The sequence below is a fragment of the Ceratosolen solmsi genome, unplaced genomic scaffold (genome assembly GCF_000503995.2).
Source record: "Ceratosolen solmsi marchali unplaced genomic scaffold, CerSol_1.0 scaffold53, whole genome shotgun sequence".
Lineage (NCBI taxonomy): Eukaryota > Metazoa > Arthropoda > Insecta > Hymenoptera > Agaonidae > Ceratosolen > Ceratosolen solmsi.
In genome coordinates this window covers 784109-798124 of record NW_011948441.1, presented here as the reverse complement: position 1 = coordinate 798124, position 14016 = coordinate 784109, and the positions used below count along the sequence as shown (strand labels likewise).

Below are 14016 nucleotides of genomic sequence, written 5' to 3'. Positions count from 1 at the left end.
TTATACCCAAAAATTGCTACGATAAACCCATAAAAGATGCATCTAATAATTTTTTGTTTTTTTTTATGCTCATTAATAAATTATATATATATATATATATATATGTAAATATATGGGTGTATGTGTGTGTGTGTGTGTTTACATATAAGGACATACACACACAGACTTACGCACATAGGTATGCATAGATATACACATATATTAATAATTTTATAATTGATATTGATTTAATAATTAATAATTTGCATCGATTTCTTCCTAGGGCTTCGAATACAATAGGTTTGCAACTCTTTGGCCAGGAAAATCTCATGTCAACTAGTCATTGTCCAACAAGTAAATGTTACATATTTGAATGAAATGTCTCTTTTTGGTACAAATATAGCGAGTCAATCCTACACTTCTCACGCATTCTCTCGCTCTTTCGTTCGGGCAGGCACATTATGAGAATATTAACTGTTAACATTCCTGACGGGAAGTTAATCCAGAAACTTACCAATTTAAGAAATGTCTTAAAATTCGATAGATTTCTTTTCTTTTTTTTTCTTTTTTATTTTCTGAAATTATAATGGAAAGTATGTATAGCTTTTAAATAATTTTATCTCTGATTTAATATCGTAAAATAATTTAAAAGTGAAAAAGAAAAGGCATAAACCCTTTGGTGGCCAATCTATTACAAACTATATATCTAGAATCCGAGGAACATATCTTGTCTAGCTGCTATAAAAATTTGAAATTCATTGCAGCAGTAGGCAAAGTCAAGTAAAAATTAATCGAATAAGAACGCTTCTTAAGCGACAGAACTAACTATAAATTCATTTCCCCGCCCCTTTCAAATAAATATAAACTTTTTTGCGTTTTGTTCCTCTTACATCGTCTCATGTCTCACCAATAATTCTCTTTATCTTTCCGTAACGTTCATCAAAGATCACAACTGGTGATGCTTATAACGGACCGTTCTACGAAAAGCTAAGAATCGAACGAATATATATTTTCGGACACTGGGCCGCTCGAAACTCATATAGATCCTTCTATCTTCCTCTCTATCTCCCAAAGCAGCGATTGATATTGATGCACCGATGAATGTCTGTCGAGCACAAATTACAGGAAGGTGTGGACGAGAACATTTGGCGATTTAGGTGAATGCGATAAGACAGCGTTATCCTACATACAAAAGAAAAGTAATAGTTTTGAAGTGGCTAGCGCGCGCTACGCAATAGTGTGTTCAGTGATCGTCGGTCTCATGCACACGCTGACGCTTCGTCTGGTGTTGCTGTTGTGGCTGCTGCTCTGGTGGCTCAGGGCTCTCAACGATAGCCAACGGTGCTGGTGAACCCGGCGAACTATCTGGTTCCTCGTGTGTGCGTTTGCTCACACCGACGCCTACGTCAGGTCCAATAAAGTTACCACTATAAACATTTTACGATATTCATTATTAATGCTGTAACTATGTTTTAGCCAATATCTACTCTCATATATCATGCATACAAACTTCAAGTTACGAATAAATACTCTAGTTAGAAAGTTTTTATATTACTGTAACAACTTAAAAACAACGACTCGGAGTACCTTCTGATATAAGTCTTTATAAGAAAGATATCTGATAATATGTAATCTTTAGTTATTTTTTATGATAATAATTGCTATATAATTACATAACATTTTTATGCACATTTCGAAAATAGCGTGAAAACTTGTGTATAAATCATCCTGGTATTTTACCTGTAATTATAACTTGTTTGTACAATAACAGGAGCTGGACTATACTGGCCAGCTGGAGATAAAGCATGGTCTTCGCATACATTTCCAGGTAGCAAATACTTGTCTGAAAATATATATTCGTATTTAATACGTTAATACGTTTTGTTATTGTGTGCGTGGGTAAGTGAGCGCAAAAAAGTTGAGAGAAGCTTGCACATGCATCACAGAAAATTTACGATAATTATGATTCTTTATAAAAGTCATGGCCAGTAAGTAACATGGTATGTTAAAAAAAGAAAGAAAAAGCAAATCTAAACAGCTTACCATCTCTGTTAGAATCACTATTAACACCATTGGTTACTACTGTAATTTGTTGCATCAGGCGTGATTTATGCGAGGGCGGCACATACGGATGACCGGGTGAACCAGGTGCTGACTGACTATTTAACTGACCAGCTGGAGAAGGTACTGAACTATCTGGGTATGACTCTGGTCCAGGAGATCCTTCTCTACTGAGACATTCAGGAGTTATTAAGCCGCTGATGCCGACATGGGATGGAGACGCTGGTGCACTTCTACGCGATCGATACATTGTTTATTAATAGATTATTAAAAATTAATTTAAAAAAAAGGGACGTATACATTATTTAAAATAGTCAGAAGGCACTAACCTTGACGATAGTCCAAAGGGGGCCCGAAAACAAGGCACACCTCGTTGTCTTCGTCGTCTAAATGCTTGTTCGATAAGTTTTGCCTCTGACTGAGGATCTATCCTCCAAAATGATCCTTTACCAGGCTCCTCTTGACTTCTCGGTACTTTAATAAAATATCGATTCAGTGATAGATTATGCCTAATTGAATTTTGCCAACCTTTGTCGGCCGTTCTATAATAAGGATAATGTTTCGTTATGTAGGAATAAATTCCTGATAACGTGAGTTGCTTATCAGGCGCTGAGGCTATTGCTTGAACGATAAGTTGAGCATAGGAGTATGGTGGTTTTGAGTCATCTTTTGGAGGACTATAATGTGACGCGGCAACATTGCCATTTGCTAAAGATTTCAACAAACATACAAATAATTACTACAATTATTCTTCATAGAGAAGCAATATTTTCCTATATTAGGGGAAAGCGTTACGTACCACTAGTTCCACCACCTCCGCTTCTATAACGAGGTTCTGTCCCTGGCTCTGGGCTCATTTGTCTACTTGTACTTTGTGTCGCATCATGCCTTTCTATCGATGTGTTTTGTGGGTCATTGGCAACTGCTGCTGCATAAACCGCGACCATTTGTAAATCTGCCGATATGTTTCTTTTACCTTGTCCAGAACGTGGACTCGCTGGACACGAGTTTGCGGCACTTATCGTTCCCGTCGGTGACGGGAAAGGACTACTGTAACCGGTATCCGGAATATTTATACGCAAAGGCGGCAGTGGTGCTCTTTGCTTAGGTGGTGAAGCCACCCTTACATTACTCTGCTCTTGCTCATCCACTAGCGATTGGAACACGAGCCTTATATTTGTACTTGGAAATCTGAATGTGCACCTGTTAAATACCCAACAAATGTTTACAACTGTTACCTTCGTCGAACCCTCCCCCCCTTCAGCCTTCTTCGCGCAATCCTAATTGCACTACCAAATAATTGTTTATAACAAGTGCAAACGGATTAATTTTATGGATCTGGTACAGTTTGATATAATTTTATAACAACATTCAAAATATCAATATTTACTTTAAATGACAAACGAAATATTTAAAAATGTTAATACAACTATAATACAAGAAACAAGCAAATAATCACATACAAGATTAGGAATTTACAATTTTATCTAAATTATACCCATAATTTGTAAAAATATTCTATTAAATAAGAACGCACATTTACATTGTAAAAATTATTAAAACATTTAATTAAAAATATGATGTACACTTGAAGTTTTAGATTAAAGAAGATATTTAATTAAATCTATAAGTAAATTTATAAAATTATAGCCCAATCCCTCAAAGGATAATAACCTCATCATCCAAACAAATAATGTCTATATACACATTTAAGATAATTATTTGTTGTCTAGTTATCTATGTTAAATTGTACTATTAAATAAAATTATCAATTATTTTGATAAAATTTGAAATTTAATATAAAAAATTTTTAAGTATTAGTTAATGCCTTTTGTTCAACTCTCATTTATAATATATTATATTATAATTGCTTATAAATTGATTTCCTAACAAGTTGATGATCATACATATATACAAATAAAATGGCATATTAAAAAATTAATGCCATGTCTTGTATGAAGTTATATATAAGAGCTATAAAAATTTTTAAAAAATTTCAAATGGAATTCACATAAGCATATCAATTTTGAATGTATTAAAATTTACATACGTCTTTGGCAGTTGAAAGGCAGCTGCACCTTTTCGTTGAAAAACACCATCAACAAAAACTCCATTTTTCCCATTACATGTCATAAAAAAGTAGGGATGACCATAGTATATTTCAAGGTGCCTTCTCGATATAAAACTTGAGTGTCCCATGTTAACATCGACTTCTCCTTTGCTACTATTGCGGCCAATGGTGATGCGTCTTTGACGTACCATGTATTCAAACTCTCTGCCTTCTAATCGAGCGATGGGTGCCCCCTTTGTCTCTAGATTCCACTGCATCTTAGATGGACTAGCTGGTGTAGACTTAAGGGCTAGCAATGCCCAAGCATCACTCTCTTGTGTCCTTGTGTATGTTGACATCTCAATCTATATCAATATTTGCCCCCTTCAACTAACAGTGATTGCAAGCTCGTTTTCACAGGAAAGAGATAGAGTGATCAATCCAAGAGAGTCTAGGCAGGTTCACAAAAAAAGCAGTAACCCGTTTTAAGTCAGTCGGAATGTGTCGGCCCTTAAAACAGCGAGGACCAAAGAACGAACACAGCACATGCACCTCGCGAAGCTCATATACGTATGAGCATGCACGTGTGTATATGTAATCTCGTCCGCGTAATATGGCCGGCCTCTGTCGTATACTTCTTTTTTTCTCTCTAGACCCCGGAAACTTGCTAGCTATGTATCTTCAATCGTACCCTGAAAGACCAATACGCGTATGTAGATGCGGAACGTGGTCAAGTTGTGGGCTCAAACCTTCCACTCGCACTTTATTAACTCTTGTTCAAGTCTCGTGTGCGCCAAGAACTCGATAATTCAAGTTATAACGAGCGGAAGAAAGATGGAGCACTAGTAAGGCTAAGGTATGTGTGTGTGTGTGTGTGTGCGTGTGTGTGTGTGTGTTTGTATGTGTGTATGTGTGTGAGAGAATGTATGCGCGCGCGAGTGAAAGAGGGAGCTAGAAAAGAAACACTTACTCATATATACGTGCGAGTTGGAAAACAAATTCGCACACCTTCGATCGCTGTCTCGATAAATGCTGTCGACAATAGCCGTGAACGGGCGGCTAGGCGCCTCTTCCTCCACCTCTTTTGCCTTCCTCAATCCGTCTATCGCTCGAAAGACTTTCCCAGTGAGCGCCTCTTCCTCCTTCTCCTTCTTGTTTACCCACAAAGCGCGCACACACGAGTTCAACACGGCAAAACGTGGGTGGCTACCACGTGACAGGCCAAGGAGCAGCGCGTGCTGGCGCAATGTTCGAACGATCCATCGACACAGGACACCTAAACATAAGCTCCTAATTCTCGTGCACGACAATTAGACGAAAATTTCTCGCCTTTCTTTTTGATTATAATTCTTGTATTTTTTATTATTTTTGTTTTTTTATTGGAGCCCATCCGTGTTACTCGAGGTAACGTGACGTCTCCTTCTTTTCTTTGCTGTTTCCTTAATTTTCTTTCCTTCTGTTTCAACTCGCTCAACTCACTTCCATTCACCCTCTCTCCGTCGCTCCTTGCACACAGCAGTCTACTTACTCACTTACCCTCACTCTCACTCTCACTCGCCCACACATATACACACATGCACACACACACACACACACTCTCTCTCTCCCTCTCTTGCCTACACTTGATTAGTGAACACGCGCGTATACAATACGTATGCTCGAATCGAAATTTAAGGTTAGGTTAGCTTCCTAAGGATGAAATCAGACCAGGGAAGCATTTTCGGAAACATATCGAGAGGCAGTAGCTCGTGATGTCTGGCGTGTTTACGTGCCTCCTACTTTATGTCTACACTTTATGAGTGGGGGAGTCTTCAGCGCGTGGTTATCGTTGCTTGTTATCAGTAGAAGCGAAGAGTCCGTCAACGTGTACTCGTTCCTTACCCTCGACCGAATTCCCCAAACACCACGACGCGATTTTTCCACTGTTGTTAGCGAGAGAGAGAGAGAGAAACTCTCGCGTATTTCCTTCGCCCCTTAACGACACACGCGACTCGTTGTCGTCTCTCGTCGACTCGTCGTCGTGAGACGGGACGTCGGCGGCACGGGCCAACACGATAAAGGAGAGCGGAAGTAGAGGACGTTCGCCACGGCCCCGGCGCACGTACACAAACACGAGGCTTTTTCTTCTCCCTTTCCACTCTTACTCCCTCTCTCTCTCTCTCTCTCTCTCTCTCTCTCTCTCTCTCACTCTCTCCGTCTCTCCGTCTCAGGACTTGGCGCCTCACACACGCTGCCACGATTGCCTGTATATAGATATCTTTTGCTCGCCTCGACTGTTAAAAGCTTAGCACCAGCTAGGGACCCTACTTGACATTACTGACAACCGGCTCCAGCTCTACGACAATATCGACCAATCAAACTCAAGAGTCTCTACAGAAAGTCAACAAAAACTTGGGTACAACACAACGTGCACCGGTTCGATTCTACAAATTCGTTCTTTACAGTGTCTTTACAAGCTCGACATCACAGTCCAATTCCACTATTTCTCTTTTCACTTTCGCATGATTACTCCATAAATACTATATATAGCACTGTTTACATAGGTTAGACCACATGGTCTAAGGTTAACCAGTGCAGCAGCGTTACACACCATACAAGAATACGTAACTCACGAAACAATGTAGAAATACGCATTGTGGAACAATTTGAGATAACAAATGCAAGTCATCAAATTTTATGTGCAATTCTAAAAATAATTTTCACACATTTTATAAATATATAATAATAATAATAATTTTTTAATATAAAATTTTACACGATTTACAAAATCAACTATATTGAAAGAAAATTCGATAAAAAATATTCTCAAAGTATTGTCTTAATATTACTTCGTAATTATTGTTACGTTCTATTAAACGGTTTTAAAAGCTATAATTCAATACCAAAGCAAATATAATAAAATGATGTTTGAGACCGAAAAGTAAAACTGTTGATATCCGACATAACAGATAAATTGTAATAAATTAATTTATTGTTAATAATACATTATTTAATCTCAAATATTTATGAATCTAACAATCTGTATGATAAATAATTACATGGGGCGTGAATATAATTATTGTGGTATTATAAATACTGATATTAAGAATGTCAACTGTCTTTTAATTTAAAGTTTTTTTTCTATTCACTTAATTGACTAAATATAAATAGATAAGTTGCTTAACCTTCATAAATAAATTAAAAGAACCATAAGCAATGCATTTAGTAGATTAGTAAACAAAATTAGTTAAATTGGATGTTCTGAAATTTGTAAACAATATATATTATAAATATCTTTTATAAAAATACATAAATTTCTATTAAATATGTTTCCGTCTTATATACACTTACTCGGTTATTTAAAGTCAACATTTTGTCAAATTTTAATTGCTCTCGTTGAAAACAATGCTGTGAATTCATTTTATATTATTCCATTTGATTTTGATCTCCAAGCTAACATCTACAACTTCAGTTCCTTTATCAAAGTACCGGTAGTACATTTTATATATTCTTCATTATTTTGTACTTACGTTGTTAAGAACTTTCCAAATCTGGAAATTGTAAAAACTCAAGATTTTGCTTTCTTTAGACATTATAATTAAATATTCAAATTATACGTTATAATGATTTATTATAATATATTAAAAAATCTGATAAATCAGTAATTTTTTAATAGATTATTATACAAATTATTTTATAATTATTATTAACAATTATTATAATTTAATAGATTATACATTGAATTTTAAATGTTATAAAAAAATAGTGAGTTTTTAATTATAATATTATTACTAATATATATATAGTTGTACTCGCGCGCGAATGTGTAAAAACATATTTCCGAATAATTCATATTGTATGTATAATTAAAGATATTATTATCATTTCAGAACAAATTTAACTTATTAATACTATATTCATGATATTGATGTCAACAAGTACACATTATATTCAACTGACTTAACTTCACAATATATTGTGTCTAATCTAGGTCAAGTAGTAGTTATACCTTCGTTGCATTCAATAAACTAGGGTATTAAATGTGTTGGTCAATAAATCAACACTTTAAACCATGAATGTTAATAAAGATAGTTTAATTTTTAATAGCAAAAAATTGTTCACTTTCATAAGTAATTAAAATCATAAAAATTTAACTTCATTTTTGTGAATAAAACATATTTTAATTTAATACATTCGTTAAATATGAAATAGATGTTGAAAAAAATTACAATTCATAAATATATCCTGCCAAAACCCTTCAGCTCTGCATAAAGAAATTGTGCAGTCGAAAAAATAAAGCAAATCCTTAGATCTGGATGGAACCTAATGGAACCTTACGATATGTATAGCCAATTATTATTTCATTCGATTAGATTTATATCTTCATAAATTTTTATCAACTATGTAATCAAATAAATATCTATCTTTAATTAGCAAATGCGATTTTTTTCATTCTTGTTGTTCTTTTTGAATTACATTTGTTCTTTTAATCAAAAATAGATTAAAATTATATACTCAATATGTCAGGGGTATCATTTGAATCACAAAATTGAGTCTCATTGAATAAATTAAGGTTTTTTCATATTATAATTATATAAGATATGTTAATAAGAATAGCGAACGTAAACTTCCACAATAATTGAAGAATCTACATTTTCATTATTGATAGATTTTTTTAATGTTGGCATAATTAGTAAGAGTTAGAATTAATTATGAATTAATAAACACATAGATACAATAAATTGGACTGATGGAGGGCCAAGAAAACCCCTAAATAATTCATTGGAAGTGCTGCTTAAATGCATGTGAAATCATCTATTGATTAAAATGCGAGATACTCACAACAACAAATTATATATGGATGCATGCAGATGCACTAATAGTCACGCTAGATTAATTCATATTGGTATAATTCATTAAAGACATACAGCACACTATAAACACGAATAAAACAACTTAAATATCTAATACAAATTCGAGATAATATAAAGAACATTAATTGCGCAAAATAATGTTCGCTCGTGGGCACTTGCATAATTACAGTCGCGTTATAATTAAAAAACTTTATTTCAAAATGTGGAATAAAAAATATTGTACAGATTAAAAGTGGATTAACATGCCTATAAACACTTGAGAACTATCGAGAGCAGCATTAATTCGATCCTCAGACATTACTATAAATATAGCATAAAATTGCAAGTGCGTGTTGCACCGAATTAATTAACATGCATGACTGTGATACGTAATGCATTCGATCAACAATTTTCCACCACCCTGACTTCGACACTTTAATGGATATCCTAATTGTACTACCCCCCTCAAAGTGACAAGCATTGAGTCTGGCAGAGTTGTCCTGATGGCTCGCGCCTTTAAATCAAAAAGCCCTTTAATTAGATTTTCTTTATCTTTATCTTTATCATGCTTTATTGACAACATATCTATCCTAGATCTTTATATAGATGCATAATTAAATTTATATATTTTTAATTTTTTTATGTAAAGTCAAAATGTTCGGTAGGAAATTTAGGAAAATTGCAATTATTTAATAATGATAGAAAATAGATTGAATAATATAGTTATTATTATTTAGATATATTTTTGAACTTTTCACTTACTACACAAAACTTTATAATTAAGTTTTTAATTTCATAAATTTTCATTCAAATTTCTACCTATTTTTAATTTTTACTTTTTGTTTCTTCTAATACTTATAATATTGCACAACATTTTCTTAAAAAATTTAGAATTATAGCAGATTTCACTCGTTTTATAATGTCGACGATAACAAATAAATCGAAACACTTTAATATCTTCTACCTAATTACATACTGGTTCTATATAAAAATCAAACTGATAACAACAAATTAATAGTATGTTTTAATTGAAATAAGAGAATAAAAAAAAATAATAATAATTTATAATAAAATTAATAAAATAATTTGAAATTAAATTCAAGGAATGAAAATAATATAATAAACATATAGTAATTTGCAAAAACAAATAAAAAAACAATAATCAGTATTTATACACCATTCTACAAACAGCAGCACTTTATAGATTTTAATATAAAATATAATGATATCTATTCAAATATAAATAATTACAAACATTGATTTATTTATCCTATTAATATAAAATATAATAATTACGATTTACGAGAATATACATTTTAAAAAATTAGTTGAATATATTCAATAGAAGTATATTCATGATAAAGTAATAAACAAAATATAATATAAAAATAATTTTAATTAAGTATTACCAAAAATTATATCTAAAAAAAATCAAAGACCCAAATTGATTACCAGTAAAAAACAAAGTATTATTATATTTTATAATACTTACATATATATAATATTTATATAAATAAAATACTCGTTTATAAATGTATCTCCAATATATTCTACGATAGAATATGAAAAGGAAACTTCCGTACTTCCTGATCTATTCAATTAGGTTTTTATTCATTTCCGTAATTATATTTTATGTTAATAATTCATCTGACAATAAAGCAAAATATCAAATCTCTAATTTTTCATTTGAAAGAGAATTCTAAAAACTTCGAAGAAATAGTTTAGTTAGTTTTGTATACATTAAAAAATAAAGCAATAATAAAAATATTAAAAATTGTATAGATATTTTTGCGTGCACGTAAATGTACGAATAATCCTAATTTTGAAATAAAAAAGTATATTTATCCGAAAGATTATTGAAAACTAAGATATATCAACAATTTTAACAAGACAGTACTTAATTATCTTAATTACCTACTATACCCGATTATACCCAAATACATATGGTGTATATGGATGTATATTCAGTTTATTAGAAACGTGTACATATATTTATGTAAAAGTAAATTATTATAATTTTCTAAGTAATCAAATTAAGCAAAAAAAAAACAATTCTATTATATTAAATACGATCGTATATACTGATTTGGTAATTATTAACAGATCTATAATTTCATTACCAATAATTTGATGCTGGAGATTTCATATAATGTTGTATTGTATATAGTTAGAAACGAATGTTTTAACATTATTCATGTCAAACGCTTTATTGAGTTAAAAATTATTCATTTCGCAGTTTTACATAATGTTGGTATAACAGAGCTAAAACTAAACTGTCAGTTTAACTAATAAATACAGACTTCTTCATTACTTTCAAAATTTCCAATTTTGATTAACATTTATTAGAATAAATTAAATATTGGAATAATATAAAATTTTCTTACAGTATTTCGTTATTAACGTAGATTAGAATTTTGTTTTTAATTATTATTTTCATTTAGTTCATTAGTTCATTTAATATTATGGTTGAAGAGAAAATATCGTTAGATTAATAATAATATTATAGCTTCAAAATTTACATTACAAAATTAAATTTAGAATTAACTAATTATTATTGTTTATAAAAATATAAACTGAATTATGTAATACTATACCGATTACTAGTATACTGCAGTTCTTCAATATGTAATTTCAACTAAATATCAATTTTTCTTGTTATCAATATGATTCTAGCGTATACGTGGTAATTAATTTTTGAATTTTATCAAATGAAAGCAGGATAATAATATAATATAATAATATATGGGATGCTGATACGAGTAGTTCAATGTTTTTATTCATAATTTATTGATTATTGTTCATTCATATTGAGAGATAGAGAGAGAGAGAGAGAGAGAGAGAGAGTGAGGGAGGATTATAATTAGGAAACTGTATAAAAAATTCTAAAAAACAGTTGTAATAAGATAATAAGATAGGTTCTAGTACAAAAAATTGTGAATGCTTGTATAAATTTCTTCAATCGATATTTTCGATGTAAATTCGATCAAAAGTACTTCGGGTTGTAGAACATTCAGTGAAATTTATGTGATTATCAAATATAATATTTGCCAAGCACTTTTAGGGGCGTTGTGAAATCGAGTACCGGTAAAATAATTTTTTACTTTATGTATTAAATCGCGTATTTAATACTTAAGTCTGAATTATGGCAGAATATATTTCGCAATTTGTCGTAAAATTATAAATATTATTGATATTTAAATAGTCTTTTGTTAATACATTTTTTATTTCTTTCGTACCTTCGAGTAATTCATTATTGCTGAGGAAAATTTTTTTGACAGTTCCTTGTTAGATTTTGTTAACTTTTTATTAATCAAAACGGAATAACGGAGTAAATATTAACACAAAACATAAATAATTTTATAACTCTACAATGGAGTTACATTAAACATTTTGAAATTAATATTAATAATTAAAGTAATACGAACAAAATCGATGATTATGATAATCCTATTTTGAAGTTTATAAAAAAAATATTATATTTTTATTTGCGTCGATATAACATTCGAATTTACCGATGAATCGTTTCATTAATATTACAATGAATGATGAAATATATTTAAATAAATAGTATTAGATAATAAAACAGCATTTAAAGTATAATTAAATGACTTTTAATATATACAGATTTTTCGTCCCAATTAACCTCCAAGCTCCATGAGAAATATTCACCATAGTTTTTTTTTCTTATGAACACCATTGAACAATTAACGGTATAATCAAAAAGTAGACGACGTATTCTTTATAAGGTTAAATATGTTTACTATAAACTAACAAATGTAAATCTTACTGATCGAAAATTAATTATTCGTTGTCAAAATAAAACGGTACATCCAATGACAAGAGCTGTGAATTTCATAAGGAATTTCACTCGACCGCACCCTGTTAACGCCTAATGTAATCGAATATCCAGGCGCTAACAAGCAGTTTGCAACCCTCCCTCCACACCCCTCCATCGTAGCCACACGCAAAAGTATTCTACAACTATTAGCTGATTAACGCGAAATTCATTGCACACCCCGCAGGGATTCACATATGCTTATGCTTTTTATTTTTGCTTTGCGTGCGAGAGACAAGGAATAAAGCTTGAGCAAGATTCTTTGCTTGTCGGTTTTTGACGAGCTGACGGGAGATTCCATGTTTTCACTTATCGATTTATTCAAATGGTTTACATACACTTGTATGTATATTATATAATATATGAGGCTTAAAAGTGAAAATAATAAAACTAGCGTAGCTTAGAGTAGGAAGATGAAATATCATTGTATTTAAAAATTGAAGTTTTGAACTATTTTTTAAGTATACTAATTTCAGCATTATCGATTTAAAAATCAAAAGTTATTTTAATTATTTTATACGGATTTAAAATTTATTTGTATAGATCAGAGCAAAATCTAATTTTCAATTACTTCAGATTTTTCTGGTTATTTTTCTGGTTAATAATATTTTAATATTTTTATAATTTTAAAATATTACTTTGACATTTTTAAACATTGTTGCAGAATGGAATAACAGACACAATGATACAAATTTATAAATTTGAAAAATTGCTCTTCAATCGCAATATAACGGAGAAAATATTCGTATACCTTATATTTATGTTCGAGGCTGGAATAAACAAACTAAGCTAAACATTAGCTGCGATTGTTCTGAAAAATATAATTAAACACAGTTTCCTTTATTCATTTAGATATTCCCAATGTATTAAGCATTTAGTTTCACAAGAACTAAAGAGCATTTTTAAAATATTAAAACAACTTACAAGCTAAAAGAAAATATATACGATGCACGACAGAGATGTTGATGACAATTAGGTATGGCATAAAAAATTTCAAAATATCCTGATTACAATTTTAATCTAAGCCATGTAGTCGTACTAATATTTGCGCTAATCGAATGTAATCGGATAAGCTAATCACCTTGAAATTATTGACCGACTGATTTAAAGAATTTCTCAAAATTCTCTGGTTGTTCTATGATTATCATTTTCAATTAATGCCAATATTTCATTGGCCTTGGCCCATTGTCCAAAACACAGTGCATCATCAAGATTAAAATTGTTTCACAAATTTTGAATATATTCAAAAATCATATAAC

At 31.2% G+C, this 14016-nt stretch overlaps 1 protein-coding gene across 2 annotated transcripts; it reads right to left on the bottom strand.

The window, feature by feature from the left end:
• Positions 1 to 247: 247 nt before the first annotated feature.
• FoxK (forkhead box K) lies at positions 248 to 5556 on the bottom strand. 2 transcript variants are annotated; one of them, XM_011503895.1, is made up of 7 exons: positions 5061 to 5556; positions 4091 to 4455; positions 2840 to 3243; positions 2370 to 2748; positions 2023 to 2273; positions 1720 to 1822; positions 248 to 1406 (listed from the first exon to the last, which is right to left on the bottom strand). In XM_011503895.1, the coding sequence occupies exons 2-7, from the start codon at positions 4447 to 4449 to the stop codon at positions 1223 to 1225; spliced, it is 1680 nt and encodes a 559-aa protein (XP_011502197.1). In that variant the 5' UTR covers positions 4450 to 4455; positions 5061 to 5556; the 3' UTR covers positions 248 to 1222. The 2 variants fall into 2 exon arrangements, with proteins under 2 accessions (XP_011502197.1, XP_011502196.1); XM_011503894.1 differs by lacking the exon at positions 5061 to 5556 and having other exon boundaries at positions 4091 to 4938.
• Between the last annotated feature and the right edge of the window lie 8460 nt (positions 5557 to 14016).